This window comes from Podarcis erhardii (genome assembly GCF_964252035.2).
Source record: "Podarcis erhardii genome assembly, chromosome: 8".
Lineage (NCBI taxonomy): Eukaryota > Metazoa > Chordata > Lepidosauria > Squamata > Lacertidae > Podarcis > Podarcis erhardii.
In genome coordinates, this window is record NC_138499.1 from 7,233,024 (window position 1) to 7,258,088 (window position 25,065).

The window sequence follows — 25,065 nt, forward strand, 5'->3', positions numbered from 1 at the left end:
TTTTTTTTTTAAAGAGCCCGGGGTAGGTAGAAGTTCCTGCAGAAGAAACTAAGCAATACCAAGGAGAGAGAGAAATAGGCGATATCTTTTAAAAGCCAACGTGGCTTCACAAAAAAGGACATGGGTAAGAAATGGGGAGGGAGGACGGATAACCAAGGATGAACACCAAAGAGCAGTCCAGTCCTTTGTTGTCATCGTCATCATCATCATCATTTCAACTCGGATGACAAGATGGTCAAAACATAAAGTAGATGCTTCATCTCCACAACAGAAGCACACATCCTCCCAAACAAACGGTCTTGAACTGTATTCTACTTCTGCAAAAAATTAAAACCCAAACCCAAATTTCTCTGAAAAGATGTCAGGGACTGGGCAGAGGAGGAATGGTGGAGACCACCTCCCCAGCCTGACCCTTCCAGAGAAGAAGGAGACAGTTCAGGATTACAACAGGGGTTTGAGGGAGGTCACAGCTCAGAGACTGATGAGGGGGAAAGCTGGGAAATAGTGGGAGAGGAGGAGGAGGAGGAGGAGGAGGAGGAAGAAGAAGAAGAAGAAGAAGAAGAAGAAGAAGAAGAAGAAGAAGAGGAGAGACAGCTGATGGACTCAGTGTCTTTAGAAAGCATTCCAGACCCCCCCCCTCCCAGAACCCGGCGGGCATTGAAAGTAGGGGAGCAGAGAGCTCAGAGGCAGAGGGCACATATCACCACCTGTAGTGATGCCGCATAATAGGAGAGACGGAGGGGGTGGAGACTCAATCGGAGCAACACCATTATTCTAAGAGGCCACATTCTCAAGCCTCTCTCTGTGAATATTGAATAAACACAGACGGTAAGGAGTTTTCCTTGTCTTGCCCGTTCCCGGCAACCTGCCGTGTGGGTTGGTTCCTCTGCCGCCTGACAAAAGAGAAATGTCTTTCCCTTATACTGAAAATATGTCAATGAGGGCACAAGGCGAGCTCCTCCGTAGATGGGGGGGACACTACTGGAAAAGGATTGTTCTGTCATAGCCACCCTCTTGACTGCTGATGAAAGGGTGCAGACTTCTAGGATCAATGACAGCAAAGCTAAACTTCAGAATAAGATGTGATTGGCGAGTGATGTTAGAAGCAACAAAAATGTTTGTGGTTAGATTTTAAAGGAAGAGGCAGGACTGCTGTGGCACTGTGCAGTAAAGATGGGAAAATGTCAGCAGGTGATAAAGAGAAGTGGAGCTGCTTATCTGTTTTACCTTGATCTTCTCCCACAAGGGAAACCATGTGTAACCTTGTACAAGTAATGTACCTGGTGAGGGCTCAGGACTGTAGATCAAGAAGCACCTGTCTACTTTAAATGAGTTCATCTTCAGGGCAAGATAATCTGCATCTTAAGAGTGCTAAAGGAATTTACTAATTTACTCTCAGGCTCTCTATCATCTTCGAGAAATCCTGGAGAAGGAATGAGGTGCCACAGAGCTGAAGACAGGCAAATGTTGTACCAGTTGTCAAAAAAGAGCGGAAGCCACAGATTAGCATCCCTCCTGACTTTAATACCAGGAAAGATGCTAACACATATTAAGGACATAAGAAGAGCCCTGCTGGATCACAAGCAAAGGCCCATTTACTCCAGTGGCCACCAGATAAAGGAATCAATTTATAATTGTCTTGTTAGCTGTGCAGCAGCAAAAAAACCCCACCATTGATTTGTCAAGAATAAATCCTGCTAGATTAATCATATCTTGGGTTATTGCCTTAGTGGATTGTGGGAATGCTTAGCATGCAATTTATCTTTATTTAGACAATGCATTTGAAAAGATATTTTGGTTAGTAAACTGGTTAAAGGCAGACTAGAGGATAACATTCTCAGATGGATTCACAGTTGGCTGGAAAAAAACTTATTCAGCATAAGCAGAGTCCTGCCAAAGCAAACCAAAGATGCATCTAGTCCATCCTGTTTTTACAGTGACCAGCCAGATACCAATTGGAAGTCTGTAAGCAGGACATGAGGGACGCGGGTGGCGCTGTGGGTTAAACCACAGAGCCTAGGACTTGCCAATCAGAAGGTCAGTGGTTCGAATCCCAGCGATGGGGTGAGCTCCTGTTGCGTGGTCCCTGCTCCTGCCAACCTAGCAGTTCGAAAGCACGTCAAAGTGCAAGTAGATAAATAGGTATCGCTCTGGCGGGAAGGTAAACGGCGTTTCCGTGTGCTGCTCTGGTTCGCCAGAAGCGGCTTAGTCATGCTGGCCACATGACCCAAAAGTTGTACGCCGGCTCCTTCAGCCAATAAAGTGACCCCAGAGTCGTCTGCGACTGGACCTAATGGTCAGGGGTCCCTTTACCTTTTAAGCAGAACATGAGCACAACAGAACTTTCCCCATTGTTTTCCCCCTCATAATGGCATTGAGAATAGGAATAGAGTGTTGAAATAAACAGTATGGTCTTGGGCTCTCTCACTGTCCTCCAACCTAATCTCTCACTGGTCTGGTGGGAAGAAAAATTACCAGGTATACAGTCAGGTGCCATGCGTATTATCCTTCCTTTTCAAATAATACCCGCTAAGGAAAGTATGCACAATCAGTTCTTTGGGCTTTTGCCATTAGTATATTGCCAGAGATAATGTGATTACTACTTAGCATTAAGTAATATGCCCCTATTTACTCTTCCAGGAGCATACAGCTATCGAAGTGACATAAAGTAAAGTATTATTATTATTTTTACTGCTAATGACAGACCTGGAAAATTCCCAATTACATAACCACAGGGGGCATTTGGAAATGTTATACTGCTACCTAGGAAACTGGAATCTGCAAACAGAAATGAGACAATATTTCCACTGATTCCCTATTCCCCCTACAGCTACCCACACCATCTCCCATGTTGATCCTCCGGAGCAAATGGGGGCAAGCAGAAAAAGTTGCAAGAAGAATAGAGGCTTAATTTCCTCCTTTGTTCCAGTCTTCTGTTTGTGGGAACAGAGAGCATTCTGGGGATAGAACTCTCATTGTGGATTTCTTTATCCATCCCATTATTTCTGCTGTGACTCCGTGATATTGATTTGTGGTGTGGAGTAAAGAGAGTAAACATTCTGCTAGCAGAGAGAGAATAAATTAGTATGCAGCCATCAGCAGTGATAAGAGGTAGATCACATCTTTTTTGAGGGAACTAGTGCTATACTAAAATGCTGATCTACTGATAATTGATATACATTTTTTCCTCTGGAGAGCTTTTTTCTTTTGGAAGACTAGTAATATGTTGCTTGCCAGAGTCATAAGGTGGAGTAGAATTCAAAAATCTTTCCAGACACTGAATCTTGACACATTTGCCTCCTGGCTTTTGGCTTACTTGTGCATTTGTCATTACTTCATTGCTTCTTAAAAGATTCATTTGCAGATTCATTTCACAAAAGTGAGTGAAGAATTCCACATGAGTGCATGCCTTAGACCAGATCTAAAGTGATGTTTACCTTGCCTTTTGCTGCAAACTCTTGCCCTGTTTCCTTTGTTGGGCAAGCATTAATCACTGTGTTCTCTAATTATGCTGCTGTATCTTTCAACATGCTTGGCAAGCCTCTGATAATCAGACTTTCTGCGGATAAGGTGATAGCCTATCCTGCTTACTCACTCAAACCTTGCACACACAAAAATCTGAAAAGAAAGGCCTAATGAACCACAAGACTGCATTCATTTGCACATAATTGTATCTTGCTTTTTTAAAGCCCACAAATCAAAGGCCAGATCTGACACCTGTTCCTTTCTTGTTCCCTTCACCCTGTTCTCTTTAAGAAATTAATTCTAAATTACCTTCCATTGAAGTTTTGCCACCCAACCAACCAAGTACGAAGGGTGGCGTAGATATGCTACAATCTTCTGCAACCCTTGAGAGGTGACTTCTTGACACAGATAATTCCCAGAGGCTAAACAGACATTGGTTTTTACAGCTTGTAGTGTTTCTGAGTTTTTAAATGACTTCTGATCACCGGTAGAGAAGCTGCCAGATGTTGACACCTTGGCCAGATTCTGAGATTCCACCCAGGCAGAATGTTCATGGATTTTGGGAAGGACTTCCATCTATTCAGTTTAAGGTCCTTGCAGCAGCTGTAACACTAGCTGTAACACCCAGAATCTTCTAAACATCAGCCCCCCCCTCACACCTAGAGAATTTGCGGCAAGCTGTAGCCCACATGTCCCAGATCTGGGTCCAACCCAACTGGTGCAGGCATGCAGTCCACAGCTTGCCTTGGGGTGGTGAGTAATTTCATGGACATGTCAGCGCATTCAGACATTCCTGGGAACTCTAGAATGGTTTCATTAAAAGGGTAAAAGTCATAGCAGAAGAGACCAACATTAGGTGGATCCCAACACTTCACACTTCAAGTGAACTTTAGGAGAAAACTAATGGTAAGAGCTCTTTGACAGTGGAACTAATTACCTGGAGAGGTGGTGAATTCTCTCTCTCTCGTGGTCTTCAGAAACTAGACATCTCTCTGCTGTAGATGTCTAGCTCAATCATCAAGCGGAGGTGGGGAAGAGAAGATTCAAAGACCCTTTCCAGTTACATGATTCCTCATGTATCTGCATCATTCTCAGCTCCTTTTTTTAGTAATAGTTGTGACGCAGCAATATGATCTAGGAAGATCGTTTCAGGCCTCTGAGCTGTCACATGATAGTTGAATTCATCATGACAAGTGCAGATGTATTTACCAGCTGTCTGCTGCACAGATTCCTAATCTTTTGATTGCTCAGTTTCTCTTTCTAAAAAAATGCTTATTTATAAACATGACTCATGTTGCATTATTTGATGAAGATGTTATTGCCATATAGGCCAGTTGACTCCAAGACTGTTTTCTTACTCATGTCTCTTCCGTTAGAGACAAGATTTACTGTAGTTCTGGTCAGGTTGTTTCAGAGAAGAGGCCAGGCTGAAATGGATGCTTTGCAGAACAAAAAGCAATATGGAATGTAGCATATCAAATTCCTCATGTAGAATATTTAGGTATGAGTGACCTTTAAAGTGCAAAGTGGATAATACATCACTTTGCAGTTCAAAGTCACTCAGACTAGAACCTGGAAAACAATGATCTTAAGACAATTTTCTATTGGTGCTTAATTCCGTACAAAATGTGGAAGTTTTTTGGCCAAAACATGCATTGTTGGAAGTGTAATGGAATCAACACAAATTTAATAAACATATTTTGGGGTTGTAAAAATAATTCCTTTCTTGAGAGTATTGAATAGTATACAAACATGTACAGGCTACGATCTTCCAAGAAACCCTAAAACAACTCTCCTTTTGATACTTCAAAAGGATACTTCATTAATACTGATTTGCGGCTGATTACTACATTGCTAACAACAGCAAAACCGTGTATTGCTCAAAAATAGAAAAATAAAGGACCTCCCCTACTACAGTATAACTGATTGGTTAATGAAAACCTGGCAAATCTTAATTGTTAAACTTCCATATGAGAGGAGCACAATACATAATAGTTGGGAAAACAAATTTATTTAGAGGTAGACTTTGTTCTTACATTTTTGGAATGACAGTGTAAATGGTGATATTTTTCCTTTTAATCTGTTCATCCTACAGTAGTTTTTTTATGGGGTTCTTTTTTGCTATGTTGCCCCTTTCCCCCTTCAAATGTCTTTTTTTCATTCCTCACTGCTTGTTTTCCAGTATGCACAAGGGTTGGAAAATACATATATACATATTTCCTGCTCAGTAATAATGCAAGAATAATACAGAATTGATGAGGTTAGGCAATTGCATTCATACCCAAGTCAAACACGTATAATTTATGCTATTATTACCTTGGATAACTGACACACTAGAAAAGCCTAAAATGACCTCCTAGTTAAAGGCGGGTATCATTTAAACTGTGTGAGGATTCCTAAAACTGAATTATGAAAGAGCCAAATGGCCTGTCCTATCTTTGGTAAAATGCTGAGATAAAGAGAATTTGGCTCTGAAGAAAGCCTTAAATGTTTCCAATTAATTCCAGCTCATTGTGCTTAAATCATGGCTGGCTTTGGTGAGGCCCGAAAGCTCGGTGTTTTAGCGTTCGTATTTACACAGCCACTGAGATGCAGTAAATCATCTACCTGCCCATTAACAGGGAGTAATGTGTTATCTTTTGTTGTGCCTGAAAATAGGCTGTTATGCCGGGGTCAGAGTGGCTCATGAGCTAGTCAAATATGGCATGGGTTCCTTTCGTCTTTCTACAATGGAAAAACTAATATCCTACCTTTTTGCTTTTTCTATCCCTTGAAATGGCTTAGCGTCTCATTTCCTAGTTGAACTTGTACCAGCAGCTGTTTCATGTTCTGTGGTAGGCTTGCGATTCATTAAGACCTATAATGTCTTATCCTTCTTCTGTATTAAGCTCCAAAATAACCTTTGCTTCACATTCTGAATGGTTGTGTGATAATCAAAATCACGCGTTCTCTTTCGAGAGAAGTTGGCCTAATAAAATCTATTGCCTTACATCCGTGAGATCAGGAATTATAAGCAATCGGTGGTCCTCATAATCCATATTGACAAATTCTCAGGCAAAGGTTTCTATCAGACTTTTTACCTGATCTCTTTAACTGCAAATCCTGGGGATTTTAACCTGTAGCATCATGGAATCTGTTTTTCCTTACCAGTGAACTGTGATCAACTTCTCTACGTGGGCCACTTCTACTGTAAAATTTTACCAGCATGGGTGTTGGAATAGAGCGCTTACATGGTCACACTTAAAGATATGACCGTGTATATATCTGGAGATCTGCAGTTCCCAGTGGGCCTTTCGTATATGTGCCAGCAATGCAAGTATAATCTACATGAGTGTGTCAACATACACACCTGTATGTATGACAACATGTCATATATGCAGCATCCCTCGTTTCAATAATATTAGCATCCTTTGTGGGAAGTGAGAGCTGGACCATAAAGGCTCCAAGACTTTGGCCACCTCACGAGAAGAGAAGACTCCCTGGAAAAGACCCTGATGTTGGGAAAGATGGAGGGCACAAGGAGAAGGGGACGACAGAGGACGAGATGGTGGGACAGTGTTCTCGAAGCTACCAGCATGAGTTTGACCAAACTGCGGGAGGCAGTGGAAGACAGGAGTGCCTGGCGTGCTCTGGTCCATGGGGTCATGAAGAGTCGGACACGACTAAACGACTAAGCAACAACAAGCAGTACTTGTTCTATCAGGCCAGTGGCTCATCAGCCCAGCACCCTGTTCTCATGGTCTAATTTTATTAGACCAACAGAGAAATTACTCTTGACACCTGAAAACATTTATCATGTGGTCCTTTATTTATTTATTTAAGAGAGCCTGTGTGGTGTAGTGATCAAGAGCGGTAGACTCGTAATCTGGTGAACCGGGTTCGATTCCCCACTCCTCCACATGCAGCTGCTGGGTGACCTTGGGCTAGTCACACTTCTTTAAAGTCTCTCAGCCCCACTCACCTCACAGAGTGTTTGTTGTAGGGGGAGGAAGGGAAAGGAGAATGTTACCCACTTTGAGACTCCTTCGGGTAGTGATAAATCGGGATACCAAATCCAAACTCCTCCTCCTCCTCTTCTTCTTCTTCATTAAATTTATATCCCAGCCTTTCTCCCAAAGGAGCCTGGGGCAGTACATACAGCTTAGAAACTACCAGCATGGAAAAATAACGGATTTAGTACGACATCAGCAACGTCCCCACTTCATGCATGGCTCTTAGAAAGGTTGGTGGATGACGTGATTTTTGTTACATGTTTTGAGATGGAAATCATTCCAGGAATAATCTTACGGATGCTGAGTGTTGTGCTCCCAAACTGAGGGGGAAGATGGAAAGTCTGATCTCTGCATGTGAACTCTTTCTTTGCTAGGCTAATGATTTCATGGTACTTTGGAAGGAAGTATGACATTTCCTTAGGAATCTGGGATTCCTTGGAGGTCTGTGGGTGTTTGGGTTTTTTTTTACCGCTTTTACTTAAATAACAGGCCAGCTTCCCAGGTATGGCTATAAGACATGATGTTTTTAGCTCCAAAAGTCTTTTCTAATAGCCTGGGGCACATATCATTGCTTCTCACTGTTGTGGTATGGGTTAAAAGACAATGTTTGGGGAAGAAATAAAAAATCCCTGAATAATTTGCAGACTGAGCTGGTTTTTAAGCAGAACACTACATTTCTGAATAGTGCAAGGAGGTGATTGAAAGTCGCAGACTGTGTCCAACAGGGCATCAAACTCTAATGTGGACATAATTTATTGTATTTCTAAGTGTAATTTATACAGTTTTTGAGCCAAGAAACAAGTTACAAAATTCAAAGGTGCAGAATATGAAGAATAATTGCATTCTGATCAGTCAGTCAAAATTCTCCATCTAGCCCCCTATATGGGTAATGCCAGTAACCCCAAATACATTGCTAAGGTCATCAGGATACATGTTTATTAAATGCAGAATGGTAATTCTCTATAACCATAACTGGTTTACTCCCAAGTGAGTGGGGTTAGATTGCAGTGTCGTTTACTGGAGTCATAAACCAGCCCAGGTTCTATACCATACAGTGGGTAGTATCCAACAAAGTAGAATCATAGTATTGTAGACTTGGAAGGGATCCTGAGGGTCATCTAGTCCAGGCACGTCCAACTCCCTAGAGACCGCAATCTTTTGTTGTTGTTTAGTCGTTTAGTCGTGTCTGACTCTTCGTGACCCCATGGACCAGAGCACGCCAGGCACTTCTGTCTTCCACTGCCTCCAGCAGTTTGGTCAAACTCATGCTGGTAGCTTCGAGAACACTGTCCAACCATCTCATCCTCTGTTGTCCCCTTCTCTTTGTGCCCTCCATCTTTCCCAACATCAGGGTGTTTTCCAGGGAGTCTTCTCTTCTCATGAGGTGGCCAAAGTATTGGAGCCTCAGCTTCAGGATCTGTCCTTCCAGTGAGCACTCAGGGCTGATTTCCTTCAGAATGGAGAGGTTTGATCTTCTTGCAGTCCATGGGACTCTCAAGAGTCTCCTCCAGCACCAGAATTCAAAAGCATCAATTCTTTGGCGATCAGCCTTCTTTATGGTCCAGCTTTCACTTCCATACATCACTACTGGGAAAACCATAGCTTCTACTATACGGACCTTTGTTGGCAAGGTGATGTCTGTTGCTGAGCTTTTTTTTTGTGGGGGCAGAGTTGTGGAGTTTTTTTAGGGGGGGACTTCATAAAATGCTGGGGGGGGGGGGAGCCAAGACTTTCAACAAAATGCTTTCTTTAACCAACGATCAGGGATTGACCAGTTGATCACGATCCACCTGCTGGACATCAGTGATCTAGTCCAACCCCTAGCAATGCAGAAATATGCAGCTGTTCCATACGGGGATCAAACCTGCAACCTTGACGTTATCAGCACCACGCTCTAACCAACTGAGCTATGCAGGCTGGTTCCATTACTGTAAGGACTTCCAACTCTGCAACATAATTTCCTCTTCCTGTACTCTCTCTGAATCTGTTCTGACGGTTTCCCCAACTCTCAGGAGCAGCTTTGGGGAGGGTGCAGGGGGCATTCAAGGACGAGAGAAGGAGAAGTCCTGTTGTGCAAATGGAAATCCTTGTACTAACGGGACTACTTCATTGGATCCCACCTATTTATACAATAAAAGCACCATAAAAAGAAACTACATCACAATTCAGAATCATAACACAATGGTTTAAGCAGCAAGAGTATTAAAAAAAAGTCTTTGTCTAATGCAGTGATGGCCAAACTTGGCCCTCTAGCTGTTTTGGGACTACAGTTCCCATCATCCCTGACCACCGGTCCTGTTAGCCAGGGATGATGGGAGTTGTAGACCCAAAACAGCTGGAGGGCCAAGTTTGGCCATCACTGGTCTAGTAAAGGTAAAGGGACCCCTGACCATTAGGTCCAGTCGTGACTGACTCTGGGGTTGTGGCGCTCATCTGGCTTTATTGGCCAAGGGAGCTGGTGTACAGATTCCGAGTCATGTGGCTAGCATGACTAAGCCACTTCTCGCGAACCAGAGCAGCGCATGGAAACGCCGTTTACTTTCCCACCGGAGTGGTACCTATTTATCTTCTTGCACTTTGACGTGCTTTTGAACTGCTAGGTTGGCAGGAGCAGGGACCGAGCAATGGGAGCTCACCCCATCGCGGGGAGTCGAACCGCCGACCTTCTGATCGGCAAGTTCTAGGCTCCGTGGTTTAACCCACAGCGCCACCCACGTCCCATCACTGGTCTAGTGCCTACAAAATATTGATGTTGGTTCCCCCCCAAACTTGCTGGAGTAAGAGTTCCAGAAACAAGTTTCCAAAGATGGGAAGTGATTCTATGCTTTCCATTTGTCTCACTTTGTCACTTTGACACAACCTTCGTATGCAAGCAGGCTGATGAGGGAGCAGGTGTTCTTTAAGCACCCAGCTGTGTAAAATGGCATTTCTTAAAGCAAACATGTAGCTTCCATTTGGTTTTGCAGTGAGGGTGCCTGAGCCAGCCAGCCCTCAAAGCCCAGGGAGCTAAGCATTTTTCTTTCCAGTGAACATCACCCAGTGCGAAGATTTAATTGAAGAAAGCTGTACGTTATCCAAACCTCTACAACAGTCAAGAGATTGAATTGCTCCAAAAGCGAACACTGATCAACACTTTGCCAAGGATAGATTGGGGAATTAAATGTGAACTGATGAATGAAAGGAAGCTAATGGAATCCAAGTGAACAAGTTAAAACAGCAAAACCAGGCTTTTGAAATAGACTTTTCCTTTCTTTCTTTGTACCAAGCACATAATTAATAGCGGCAGAGAACACTTACAGTGATAATCTTAATAAGATAGGATTTTCCAACTCTATAGACTCGCTGTAGCATGGAATCCCAGTGCAGAACCAAGACCAGAAACTATACTTAATAGAAATTGGAGGTTTTTAAGCAGAGGATGGATGGCCATGTGCCATGGATTTTTGATATATAATGAATGATTTTAGAATTTTGTACTATTTTATTGTTGTTAGCTGCCCTGAGCCCGGCTTCGGCTGGGGAGGGCGGGATATAAATAAATTATTATTATTATTATTATTATTATTATTATTATTATTAATAATAATAGGGTCCCTTCCAGCTCTACTCTTCTATGATTCTATGAATTTCCATAGAATTTGTCTGGAGGGAGGGCTAAAAAAAAGAACAACCCTTGGAGCGTTCTGCTATTTTACGTGGAAAGCCAGCTTGTTTGTTTGCATTAATTTGAAGGGAGGCATATAAATTTATGAAATAAATTCAATATATGTGAAAGGGCACTTTGAGAGAGAGGGGGGGATTATTAACCATAATGTACTGCCTGACCTTTCCGTGAAAATTGTAAACCACAATTGTCCTTGGATCCATGCATATGCAATGTGGAGTCACTCTGTCTCGTGGCGAGAGCCCAATATATTTTGCCTTGAAGTTTGAGTAGAAATCCATTTTTTTAAACCCCCCAAAAAACTTTAAATGTCAATAAGGACTGCAGTCATGTCCTTATGTTAAGGGCGCGTTAACTAAATTGCATTCCACATTATAACTTTTTTCGAGGGGTGTGTGTGGGATACTTGTTACAGTTTATAGCCAGACAATAGTTCCACCCATTACTGTCAGAATTTGGCATAATCTCATTGCCAGGGGTTCTACAATTAAAGCAAATCATAAAAGTGATAATGGGAAAGGAAACCTGTTTAGTCCTGAGGCTAAGCTGACATTTTTGTGTGAATCTGCATTATTTATCCTGATTGTAGCAGATGTAATGTCATAAATATTTTTCAATAGTCTGACAAATTTAGGGTCAAATCCCCACTCACTCCTTGAACGAAAGTACACACCATCTTCATTCAAGCTAAATGCAAATAATAATAATAATAATAATAATAATAATAATAATAATAATAATAATTTATTTGTACCCTGCCCATCTGGCTGGGTTTCCCCAGCCACTCTGGGCGGCTTTCAACAAAGATTAAAAATACATTAAAACTTCCCTGAAACTTCCCTGAACAGGGCTGTCTTCAGATGTCTTCTAAATGTCAAGCAGTTGTTTATCTCTTTGACATCTGATGGGAGGGCGTTCCACAGGGTGGGCGCCACTGCAAAGAAGGCCCTCTGCCTGATTCCCTGTAACCTCACTTCTTGCAGTGAGGGAACCTCCAGAAGGCCCTCAGCGCTGGACCTCAGCATCTGGGCAGAATGATGGGGGTGCAGATGCTCCTTCAGGTATACTGGGCCGAGGCTGTTTAGGGCTTTAAAGGTCAGCACGTTAAAGGAAACGTACTGGGAGCCAATGTAGGTCTTTGAAGACTGGTGTTATATGGGTGTTATGAGAGAACCAGGAATATGCCAAAGAGAGGTGGAGCGAGAACACAGCCCGGTTTCACACCATTCATTATAGGGAAGGCGTCTGAGGATGAGCCGTCATAATTGGACGATGCCATTCATGTTCTTGTGGAAGGACACAATCATCTTGTGAAGCTTTGGTGGGCATCCTATTTGTTGAGCAGTGTCTTGTGGTAGGGATCTTTGTTCCCAACACTGCAAGAGCAGTTCCAGCACTTCTGTTGTGATTCTGTCCTGTCCTGGAGCTTTACTACATGCCTGAGAGTTGATGGTATTCTTCCGCTTGTGAAAGGGGGGACATCCAGCTCTTCCAATAGGCAGAGTATGGATGCTGTTGATTGTTGTGTCACAGCTTACCCTTAACTCTAGATACTTTATGAACAAGTTAGAAAGCACTGATCTGAATATCAGTCTTGGGGGGGGGGTCCACTTTCTATATTCCTCCAGTTGGAGAACTGTCCATTTATTCCTACTTTCTGCTTCCTTCTACTTAACCAGTTTGTGATCCGCAAGAAGACCTCTCTTCTTATTCCATGACTGCTAAGCTTACTCAGAATGGTGAGGTGCCTTGTCAAAAGTTTTTCAAAAGTCCAAGTACACTGTGTCAGCTGGATCACCTCTAACCATATCTTGTCGACACTCTCAAAGAACTCTAAAAGGTTTACGAACCAGGACTTGTTTGCAGAAGCCATGCTGCTTTAGCAAGGCTTGTTCTTCCATATGCTTGGTTATTTTATATTTAACAATACTTTCCACCAGTTTTCTTGAGTTGAACTAGCTGGCCTGTTATTTTCAGGATCTACCCTGGAGCCTTTTTTTTTTAAAAAAAAAATGGTGTTACGTTGGCTACTTTCCAGTCCTCAGGTATGGAGGCTGATCTGAGGCACTAGTTATCTATTTTTGTTAGAAGGTCAGCAATTTCATTCACTCCTCTCAGAGGAAAGATGGGAGAAAAATGCAATAATAAATCTAACACTGCATACAGTCAGTAAGATATACAAATGCACTCAGCTACCACAGGAAATTTGGTACTTAACTCTCGCTGGAACACCATTTGGGCTGGCTTGCCGGCTTGCTCAATTTTGAAAGGAAGCAAGATGGCACTAATTAAATGTAAAAACATTTGTTTTCATGCATGGGAAGTTTGCCAGAAATTAGGCTGCTTGAAAGGATTATGAAAAGCACTGGGCTGTTCTACAAATTAGTATTGGTGTTTTTTCTAAAGTACAATATTATTGTAGCTTTGTGTGCAACACTTAACACACACACACACCAGTTTCCCCCTTGATTTATAGTTTTGAATAAAAAAAATTAAAAAATAAAGTGCACTGACTTCATCTTCTCTTGTCTCAGACTGTGAAGGCATTGAACTTTAGAGGTGTGTGCCATAAGTATTTATACCCTTGGATCATGCATTCCAAGATTGTAAAGAGTCGGTTTTGTGGACCAAAGCTCATTTTTGGCAATTGAGCTTAATGTATTTAAATATCTCTACTCGGAACCTTTGCCACCTTAATATGACTGCTCTTGTTATGGTTTTGTCTATATGTTTTCTCTTTTTATCTCTAGCAAACACACTGGTCTTTCTCTCAAAGCTTGAATTCTAGCTATAAGGATGATGAAACTGACGTGAAACACATACAGCAGATTTAAAGCAAAAGCACGTGCATGTTCAGTAACTAGGAAACTTGACTGTCATGAAATTACAGTTATGTGTGCAAGTAAAAGTGGCCGCCTGTTTGGAAAAATTGAGGGAAATGATTTATGCAGGGGGGCTCAAGGAGCATAGGGCATATTTTGGGGTATCTGGTGCACAAATTGCATAAGCAGTGTTCAAAATGCCTTTGGAAGGTTCTTTTGTGGGGGGACCCATAGCCCAGAGCACTTCTATCAAACATGACTAGTCCAGCTGAAACAAGAACTGCCAGGAACTGCTTCCGACTTCACAAAGAATACACAAAGGAGAGACAAGGTACTTGCCTAATTTAAACATCCAGGAAGGAAAAAACCCAGCTTGATTTGTACGCTGCATTAGTTTGCAGTGGGGCAGTATTTTTCTTAATCCCTCGTCTTTCCCCAGATGTTTGGAAAATTGAATTGGGCATAAACGTAGTCACCCAGTATCTAATTTATTTCTACTCATGGCCCTAAGAATTTCCCCCATGTTCTGTTCAGGATGAATTGTAAGCAAAGAGGAAGGAAGGGAGGGAGGGAGGGAGGGAGGGAGGGAGGGAGGGAGGGAGGGAGGGAAAGAAAGAAAGAAAGAAAGAAAGAAAGAAAGAAAGAAAGAAAGAAAGAAAGAAAGAAAGAAAGAAGGTTGAGGTCACTTTTCTAACCTGTGCCAGTTAGCAGCTAATAAAATGGCAAGCACAGCTGGTGTCATTGTAGATCTTAATGTGTGCTCTTACAACTCACTACACAGGAGCCGATAATGGCAGTGAAACACTTGTTTAAACATTTCACAGCTTTTTTTTATCCATACATGTGATTCATCTCACCTAGATATACCTGTTGCTTTGCTGTTATTTTTAAGCAAGGGGTCTTCCTTAATAATAAAGCCGCATTAGAAATAGCAGCATAATGTTGTCGCTATAATTACTAGAAGTTGGCACTTAACACCAGCAGGGTTCTACAATGCACTGTGAGTATCGGTTTTGATTTTATATTTCAGTGGAGAGGAGAGCAAATAGCTGTCAGTAGGCATGATTCTTAGTAAGATTTAAAGGCTTACTCCTGTATATGTTCAAGATTACAGTAAAAATGTAATGCGATTGAACCCTCTCCCTCTGTCCAGCTGCAGTATCATGAACACCTAATTGGTACATAGGATGAGAGAGTCTTGAATTTGTGTGTGCATTACGTAGGTGTGTACAGTGTGTGCAGGCTGCTAGCATGAGGTCCCAGAAAGGTTTTCCCACCCCTGGCCTATGTATCCCAACATCCTCTTCCCAACAATGAACAACTAGATTCAGGGGTCAGCAAACTTTTTCAGCAGGGGGCCAGTCCACTGTCTCTCAGACCTTGTGTGGGGCCGGACTATATTTTGGAAAAAAATGAATGAATTCCTATGCCCCACAAATAACCTAGAGGTGCATTTTAAATAAAAGGACACATTCTACTCATGTAAAAACACGCTGATTCCCAGACCATCCGCTGGCCGGATTTAGAAGGCGATTGGGCCGGCTCTGGCTCCCGGGCCTTAGTTTGCCTACCCATGAACTAGAAGCTTCAGGAAGCCCCTCAGGAGAGCATGAAAACAACAACCCTCCTCAGCACATGGTTTTCAAAGGTTGCCATACTATCTCTGAACCTGGAGGTCCCATTCAGCTATCATGGCAAAGAGCCATTGACAGGCCTGGCCTCAGTGAAATGCCGTTTCTGCCTTCAGCAGTTCTTGGGCCCATTTAAGTGTTTATAGTCATTCAGTATAGTCATTAGACAGCATCTTAAAAAGCAGAGACATCACCTTGCCAACAAAGGTCCGTATAGTTAAAGCCATGGATTTCCCAGTAGTGATGTATGGAAGTGAGAGCTGGACCATTAAGAAGGCTGATCGCCAAAGAATGGATGCCTTTGAATTCTGGTGCTGGAGGAGACTCTTGAGAGTCCCATGGACTGCAAGAAGATCACATGCATCCATTCTTAAGGAAATCAGCCTTGAGTGCTCACTGGAAGGACAGATTGTGAAGCTGAGGCTCCAATACTTTGGCCACCTTATGAGAAGAGAAGACTCCCTGGAAAAGACCCTGATGTTGGGAAAGATTGAGGGCGCAAGGAGAAGGGGGCGACAGAGGATGAGATGGTTGGATAGTGTTCTCGAGGCTACCAGCATGAATTTGACCAAACTGTGGGAGGCAGTGGAAGACAGGAGTGCCTGGCATGCTCTGGTCCTTGGGGTCACGAAGAGTCGGACATGACTAAACGACTAAACAACAACAAGTCATTCAGTGTGTAGAGGTGGCCTGATCTGAGAAATGATTGTGCACGGTGTGAAACATGAAGGCAGACACAATCTTTCTCCACGGGTTCAGGTTGAAGGCCAGAGAATAAACACATTGTGCAGGTCATGGGCTGGTTGGACGCAGAGGAATAGTGGGGAGAACCAGCCGAGGAACCGCCAAGCAGTGGTGGAGCATATGCCTGCGCTGCCCAGGGCGGGCGCGCTTCCAAGTGGGGGGCGTGCTCCCGAGGGGCACGGAGGGTTCCCTCCCAGATGTGCGATAGCTGCTCGGGTGCATGGAACAGCACGCACGCCCTGCAGCCAGGGGCAGAGCGAGCAGCCCACAGGGGCAGAGGGAGCCTCCGATGGTGGACATTCGGTGCGCCGTCCATGACTCCCAAGCCTCCCCCCACTGTCAAAACAAAGGGGGAAGGGGGAATGCTGCTGGCAAAGCGGAGCAGATGCCCCCTTCCTCCAACGGCTCTGGGTAGGCTTGGGAGTCACAGGCGGGCAGCACGCCAAATGTCAGCCGCTCAGCGAAGATGCCCGGGGCGGTTCTCCCCCACCGCACCCCCCCTTCCTCAGCCCCTGCCACCAAGAGAAGAAGACTCAGAGCCCAGAGAGTGGTGGCGGCACAATGATAATTGGGCAGAGGGAGAAGACAGGGAAGAAGAGGTGTTGGCAGCTGAAGAGGTAACAGGGCTTAGTGAGCAGGGAGTGTCTATGGTAGAGAGAAGTCCAGAATCAGAGGCTGAAGCTAAAGCAAGAGAGTGGGATGAGGGAGGCCAAGAAGCACAGATGAGTCAAGCTGGTGAAGAGTCATTGGTGTCTTCCCCTCCTGCTATGACAAGCTCCCCTCTGCCACTTCTCTCCCAGAACCAGCAGAGGCATGAAAAGGGCAGAAGAGAGCTTGGCTGCACGCAGGCATAGTCTACAATTGCTTGGGGAAAGCCCTGGAGAGGAAGGGAAGGGACTTAGAAAGTCTCTTGGCAACTGATTCAGGGGGCCAGACCTACCAGGGATGAGCTGCTGTCTTCATTAGCCTTGACACTCAGCCAAGTTTGTGAATATCGTCTTTTTCCTAATAAAGGGTTAACTCCAACTTTGAACAGTGCGATTTACTGCTGGTTCGCTCTTTTGACAGTGCAGTTCAGTCCATTGATGGTGCTCTGCTGCACACAACTCTTCCTCCTGTGAAAGGCAGTCATATCTGTTGTGTTCCTCCCCTTCTGATTTGACTTTCTGCAGTGATGCTCAACTTCACTTTCTTCTCGTTTTCTGAAATGCTAACGGTCATTTTTTTTAAACATATCTGAATCCGAGCAAGATGAATATAGCACTCACCATTTGGCTGCTGTACCAAAGATGTAGAGCTTCTGCATGTTAGAGCCAACAGTGATTTACTCCCAAAGCAACACCAAGAGTAATTTCAGCTTTTATATGCCATCTGTGTTAGCAAGTAGCAACGACACCAACTGGACTCTGTGCACGAAGCTCTCTCTTCCATTTGCTGCTGAAAAATATGAAAACAGGTCCATGTGGTGTAATGGGTTTTTTTCTGTGTCAAGGGAAGAATGAAACTTTGAAATACTTTTGATGTTGCCTTACCATAATGTTCTGCTACCCGCATAGGCTTGTGCAAACATACTTTGATCATTTGACAGGAACCACTGTCTTTACACTTTTATAGGTGGCTAGTACTGCGGCTGAGTTCAGGAAATAATTAGTGCTTCTGCACATACACGCCCTAAATCAATCAGTCTAATTGGCTGTGAAGAATATGAAATAAATTGGTTTGATTAGAGGTTACTGTCTTGTGACCTTTATAGTTTAATTGGCTATGGAGGAAGGATGCTTAGAACAGTTGCGTGTGTTGTGATGTTGGGTACCAACAGAAGAAAAGGGAAAGTTATGTTTCGTTCATCATTGTTGGAGTGCAGGTTGTATGGGCCACCTGACTGGTTAGCTTTCAATAATGGTTTAATAATAATAATAATAATAATAATAATAATAATAATAATAATTTATTTATTTATTTATATCCTGCCCTCCCCAGCCAAAGCCGGTCTCAGAGCAACAATAAAAGTAACACAACATTCTAAAATCCATTCATTCTAAAATCAATAGTCCATTGTCGATTCTGAATGCCATTTTCAGTTGTTTGGCACTAGCAAGAACATTGTTGTCCACCTAGTCCAACATTCTGTTCCCACAGTGAATAACCAAATGCCCATGGGAAGTCTACAAGGTCCTGGTCACAGATCTGCTATATTACTTCTCATTTGGCACTGTGATACATTTCACAAGAGGAAACATTTCAAAAGTATGTAGAAATGCAGCTTTGTGACATTTGGAGAGAGTGCACAGAGATCTAGGATGGGATGGTAGCTGGTTTTTTATATTATATTTTATTTATTTGTTTAAAAATACTTTATTTTTGGGATGCTGAAAACAGGTACTAGCTGGATAGCTCAGTTGGTGTGGTGCTGATAACCCCAAGGTCACAGGTTCAATCCCCGTAAGAGACAGTTGCACATACTTGCCTGGCAAGGGGTGGGCTGGATGTTTCTCAGGGCCCCTTCCAACTCTATGATTCTGTGTGATATCTATGTGACTCCTCTCCTGAACGTGAACCATGTGCAAAGTGGGAGAAACGTCACTTTCAGTCTCTTTTCCAGAGATGTGTGTGACTTCGCGAAGACAGCTGCTAGTGAGTAGGGTAGTGATAAAAGATATTCCAGTACCTTAGAAGCATGCTTCCATCTTCCCACTCATACTGCAGAGTAAAAAAATGGAAAACAGACTGAGTGTGTGCTGGGGAAAAAAAAACCTAGGCAAGCTTTTCTTAGTATAGTAGCATTTAGAAAGCTGTTTTCTTTTGCTTAGTGGGTACTGGTGAATATATGTGTTACATTGCAAATTTGGCTTCACATACTCTGCTCCTAAAAGTCACCCTGAAAATCTGGTGGTTTATTCTTGGCATTGCCCAAATGTCCAGTATGTTAGTTCTAGAACCAATAATTCAAAACTCATTAGTCATCATGCGTCTTCTCCCAAACATAATCACAAGGTGTTGAAAGTCATGATAAAGGATGATAAAGGTCAATGTTTACACAGTATAGAAAAATGTTTTATACATTGCTGGGTAGATGTGGTTCCGGCGTGTGAACTTTCCAATTTTAGTTGGTTTATTTTGGTGCAGTGAGACCGATAAGGATTCAAAGTTCCTGAAGCACAACTTATTGAGTTTGTCATTTTGGGTCTTTGCTTCACAGATGTGTCGGTGGAGGGAAAGCTCTGTGACTGCGATGTTGTAGCAGATTGCACAGTTGGGGACACGGTGAAGCTGGAAGTGAAGCTGACCAACTGGAGCAAGCGCAGCGTAGGCCCCTTCTCGCTCACGGTGATCCCCTACCAAGATTACCAAAATGGCGTCCACAACTACGACCTCCAAGATGGCATCACTTTCGTTGGATCCAACACCCTATATATTGATACGGTAAATCCATAAATGACCATACGCTGTCTGGTTCCACGTTAGAATGTTGAAAAGATAAGCACGGGTTTTCTGTGAAAGGTATCTTGGCATACCTCATCCATTGCATCATAGATCAAGAAGTAGACTTCAGTGCTGGATATATCTGCTTCCTAGAGGGTATCCCAGAGCTTATGCTAAAACAGATACAGTGGTACCTCAGGTTACATACACCTCATTCAGGTTACATACGCTTCAGGTTACAGAAATATTGCCTCAGGTTAAGTACTTTGCTTCACGATGAGAACAGAAATCATGCAGCAGCACGGCGGCAGCAGGAGGCCCCATTAGCTAAAGTGGTGCTTCAGGTTAAGAACGGTTTCAGGTTAAGTACGGACCTCCGGAATGAATTAAGTACTTAACCTGAGGTACCACTGTACAGCATAGGCCCCTGTACAGGCCCATCTTGAAGCAAAGTTCTAAACCCGAGGTACTATTTATGGGTTAGCAGAGTCTGTAACCTGAAGTGTCTGTAACCTGAAGCGTCTGTAACCCGAGGTACCACTGTACTTAAGAAAATCCTATAGCATTCTACCTTTCAGTTTAGAATTTACTGTTTTATGCATGGTCCCCTGCTGAATCATAGAATCGTAGAATTGGAAGGGGCCTTGGGTTAATCTAGTCCAACCCCCGTGCAATGCAGCAGTCTTCCAACCAACGTGAGCCCCGAACCCACAAACCTGGGATTAAGTCTTGTGCTCTACCGACTGAGCTATCCAGTCTCATCCAGTTACACGAACGTGCTTGACTCCTGGTCCACACATGGGAAAGAGGTTGCAAAGTGGCAAGTGGTGACCTCCTTCCTCAAAGTACTTATGGGAAGCACTTGTGGAAGGAAATGTTTGTGCACTTTGATGAGTGGTTTGAACTGTACAAGTTAAGCCAAGTTCGATTTTCCTCTCTGACATGAATTGCAATTGAATTGGAGTGCTAGCAACATCACCACCACCACCATCATAATTGCAGAGCAGCTTTTCAGCTGATTTCTTGAAGAAAGCCTTGAGGAAGCAGGGATCATTCCCTTTGGGGTGCCTCCACCATTAAGTAAATGTCCAAGTTGGAGATACAGTAGAATTTGGCAATGAGCCTACGAAAACAAGTGAGAACTGTTTGAAGGGGCCAGAGTGCCATAAGAAAAATTGCTCCACAAAGAGAAAGGAACACAGTGTTCTGGTGTTTACCTGCTAATTCCATAAGCCTCCAACCTGTAATAGAGGAATTTGAGTGCTTGGTGCTAAAAGAGAACATAAAACTTCTAAGAAGAATAGTGGAACAGTGAGAACCAGGGAAATACAGTTATCCTTGGATATGAGCTCTGTAATATAGACAGAGCAGAGGAATATACACATGCACAGAATTGTGATGGATGCTGCTCTCATCCCAAACCCTAGAGATGAAGAAAGACATCAAGGCAGTAACTGAAGGAGAGAATGTTGCATTAATGGGTGATTTCAGCTGCCTGCACATTGACTGGGTGAATGTAGTGGCTCTTGTTATATTGTTATGGCAGCCACTGCTGGAAACTGGAAACTAACCCTCTGAAAGGAGGTGAAGAAAAGATGAATTGGAGCAGAGTCACACATTTTATCTCTGTGAAACCATCTCCACTGTGCACTTAAGTGCTCTTTTCACATTAGAAATGCAAATCCGAACTGCGAGTGAAGTTAACCTTGTATTTGAAAAGATGTATCTCATGCACACGGACTCATTAGGAAGCCGAGATTGGCTGTGCTTCTTGTTGAGTGTGCTTTCATTAGCAAACCTGGGTCTGTGTGATGTAATAAACGAAAGGCCCTTAGAGAGCAGTCAGGGAAATCCAAACCAAACCTCTTTACGGAATATTGCTAGACCAAAAGCTAAGCTGATTTTGTCTCAGGTGGTTGCTTAAACTATATCTAAAACAGCCACCAAAGGCAGAGGATGCATAGCTCTCCGGTTTCTACTATCTGGATTCTTCAAGTTCTATATCTGGGTGACCCTGACAAAATAATTTGGGACTTCATGGCTTAATCACTTGTTTGCCTACTGCTGCTCTTTGTTCCAGAATCAAAGCTATGAAAGAGCCCAGTTCTCCCCCCCCAAACCCCCACTTTTACCTTGATTGATGTTCCCTTTGGCATTCTCTGGGCTGCCTAAATCCAGCTACTTTAGTAATAACCCTTTCACTTTGTGCCAATATCCCCCCCCCCCAGTAATATGTTACACCAGACCGGACGCTTGCCAATTTAAAAGCAAGCAAGCCAGTGCAATTCTTCACGGCTTTCATCCCGTCTGTAACAACCGGCAACTCATCTTTCAAAGCATCCCCATTTTTACCATTGATATTCTCCAGACTTGTAGTTTCATTCGGATCTATAATAATAGAGGGACACCAGAGCTTGGTTTCAGTGATCCATCTGAATTTTGGAAGAACAAATAGGACCCATGACAAAGTTTTGTGGTGAATCTTTATTCACTCCAGGATACATCCCCATAAACTGCAGCAAAGTTCACACACACGAACACCCGGTCAACCCTCTTCTCCTCCCAAATGCAGGTTCATTGAGCAGGCCAGTTCCCTCTTGTTTCTCACCCCACCTCCAGTTTTGTCATCTCCCACCCCCACTCACAAAAGAAAAAACACCTTGACATTTTGGAAACCTGGAGTTTCATAGGCCATTTAGGGGTTTTTCAAAATGATTGGTTTCCTTTAATTCACCATCTTATATGTTATTAATACATAAGGAGTCCCCACCAAGAAAGTAGAATTTTCTGCCTTTAGGTGACCCCATTTCACTTCCTAATGACAGGCACTCAGGTTTTTAAGCAGAGATCGGATGACTTCTCTCCTGTATGATTTACTTGATTACCCTGAGGGTCCCTTCCAACTCTACAATCCTATGATTCTAACTATTGATCTGCAGCATACAAATAATGAATATTCTACTAAAATAACTCCCTCCCTCCCATCTCTTGCAGGTTAAGCCAACAGAAAATTCGGTGTGTATTGGAGCCCTACTCTTTCTGTACACGGGCGATTTCTACTTGAACATCCAGTTCCATGAAGACAACTCCAGCAGGGAGCTTCCCCTCTCGTGGTTTTGCCTGCCCAGCGTTCACATCCGTGCTGCGCAGCCCGTGATCCAAACTAAGATGTAAATGTACCATATAAAACTGCATTAGTCGCCATGCTCAGGAAGGCTGGGCGTTGCCTCCACTTGACCTTAGTTTGTTGCTTTCCAGTCTGATGTTTTCATTTCTCTCCCTCCCCGTGAAATGCATTCAAATACTTCCCACAATTAGCTGGTAGTTATTGGAAGCTCGTTCTGCTGATTTGAGAAGAAGTGAATGAGTATACTAGGGAACATAATTTTTCCTTATTTGTGTATGATTCTTACAGAATAACATTCCTTTCTCTTTCCCCCAAAGATCTTACATTGTTGCTGAAATGCAGCATTGGGCTTTAGCAATCAGTTTTTAAGATGCAGACTTAAAATGGACTAACGGCTAGTATATTAATGCTTGTCTAGATAGGGGACATCCAATACATTCTTGCAATATGGGCAGAATTCCTAAAGCCGCTTCCTTGAATTTTCAGCAATATTATAGAAACTTTCAAATATACCGGAAATGCAGGCTTGTAATGCAAACTCCTTTGACCTGCAAACTTTGGTCTAATCAGCAGGATCACATTTGCAATATGAAACCCACACCAACCGCAGAAAACGCTTCATAAAAAAGTGCTTCATATTTCAACCGCGGAGTGTGCTGGTTATTAGAAAGCAGAAAGTAAATTCCTGTTGGCTTCGTCATATGCACATTGGGATCTGAATTAATTCAAAATGGTGTTAATCACATATGTTAAATGGCAGCATCGCAAGGATAACTCTTTTTTTGGTAGAGGAATTGCTTCTAAGCAAGTGACACAGGTATTTGCATGAAGACTCTCTTTCTCCTCACACCACCTTGTTCCCTAAGTGCGCATTTTCATGCGATGTAGCTTTTGATCTGGCATCAACTCACAGTGCTCTGGACTCCTGGGGCAAGAAATTAGGACAGTGCACTTTTGTTTAGAGGTTGCCTGACTAGTGGGAAACTAGAGACATCGCCTGCTGAAAATCCCTGCACTGGCCTTCATTTCAGGATGTCTGTCTATCCTTCTAGGAAGCATTAACCCAATAGCCAGAGAAGTGACTTTGTGCTTTCTTCATCGTGTTGCCAGATGTGTAATAGCAGGCTTTCTCCTACTCCTTGCCTTGGATGGCCAGAAAATATTGTGCTCTCTCGTCTACTAATCCTGATCACTTATCCTGATTGCGCCCGATAACATTTACAAATGGCCTAATATTTCTGTATCATCTTTGCTCTTCCGTTTCTGAACTCTTCCATAATACCTGTGAAACAGCACGTGTCGGCTCTGAACTGCGGGTGTATGCATTCTCTCCAGATTGCAGTCCATTCCGCTGCTGCTCTCTGGCAACATCTGCTTCCTAATAGATGCCACTCTGTGCAAGGTGACTTTTGAAGTCTGTTCCATTACAGAAATGCAGGATCTAACCTCCCCCTTGTTAACTTTAATGGATTATCTGCTTTGGCACTCTCTCAGTTTGCCTGCTTGCATGCTCCCGAGTGAGAAAGGGTAACTTTGCAACGCTGAAGATTGTTAAGTTTCTGGCCAGAAGTACATTTCCTATTGCGTTATTTCACAGATCTGTATTCCGAAGGAAGCTGGTGTAACCCCAGCTGCACTTAATCTCTGAGCCATTAACATATTAGATTCCACAATTTCACTTGCAATAGAGTTTAAATGCAGACTGTTTTCCTGGTCTTTCTCCTTTTCTGGAAACGTAGGCAGATTTCCCCCCTCCAAATCTGTAATGGGCCAACTTTCACCTGTAAATCAACTGTAAACCCCAGTTAGATGAGTTAAACCATTCTTTGGTTTTAAAACTGTTACAAACCGAAAGCAGAATTTGGTCCGTTGTGTGTATATGCTGATATATGCTGGTGAAACTCAAATCGTATGTTAAGTTGAACTTGCCAAATAAATATTTGTCCATCTGCCTCCCTCCACTGTGTATGATTTTCCACTGTGGTTTTACTGCTTGTAATTATGTGACACCTCGGCTGCTGTTATCACCTTGTGCCTTAACAGAACAGTATCAAATTACCCCTCGGTCTGGAATTCAATTTCACTCTATTTTATCTAGCCAAATTGGGCTTGTTAAATGATAAAGAAAACAGTAGATGCATATGGACCAATAGGTTTTTTTTAAAAGCGACAATCACCACCATGTCTTTATAGGAAA

At 43.1% G+C, this 25,065-nt stretch overlaps 1 protein-coding gene across 3 annotated transcripts in view; it reads left to right on the top strand.

Moving 5' to 3' along the window:
• Positions 1–24,817, top strand: part of TRAPPC9 (trafficking protein particle complex subunit 9) — a 264,093-nt gene extending 239,276 nt beyond the window's left edge. For all 3 annotated transcript variants that reach the window (XM_081874037.1, XM_081874039.1, XM_081874038.1), the window contains 2 exons: positions 19,518–19,741; positions 22,736–24,817. In XM_081874037.1, coding sequence (XP_081730163.1) covers positions 19,518–19,741; positions 22,736–22,915 — 404 coding nt within the window. In that variant the 3' untranslated portion in view covers positions 22,916–24,817. The remainder of the gene's footprint in view (positions 1–19,517; positions 19,742–22,735) is intronic.
• Positions 24,818–25,065: the final 248 nt, after the last annotated feature.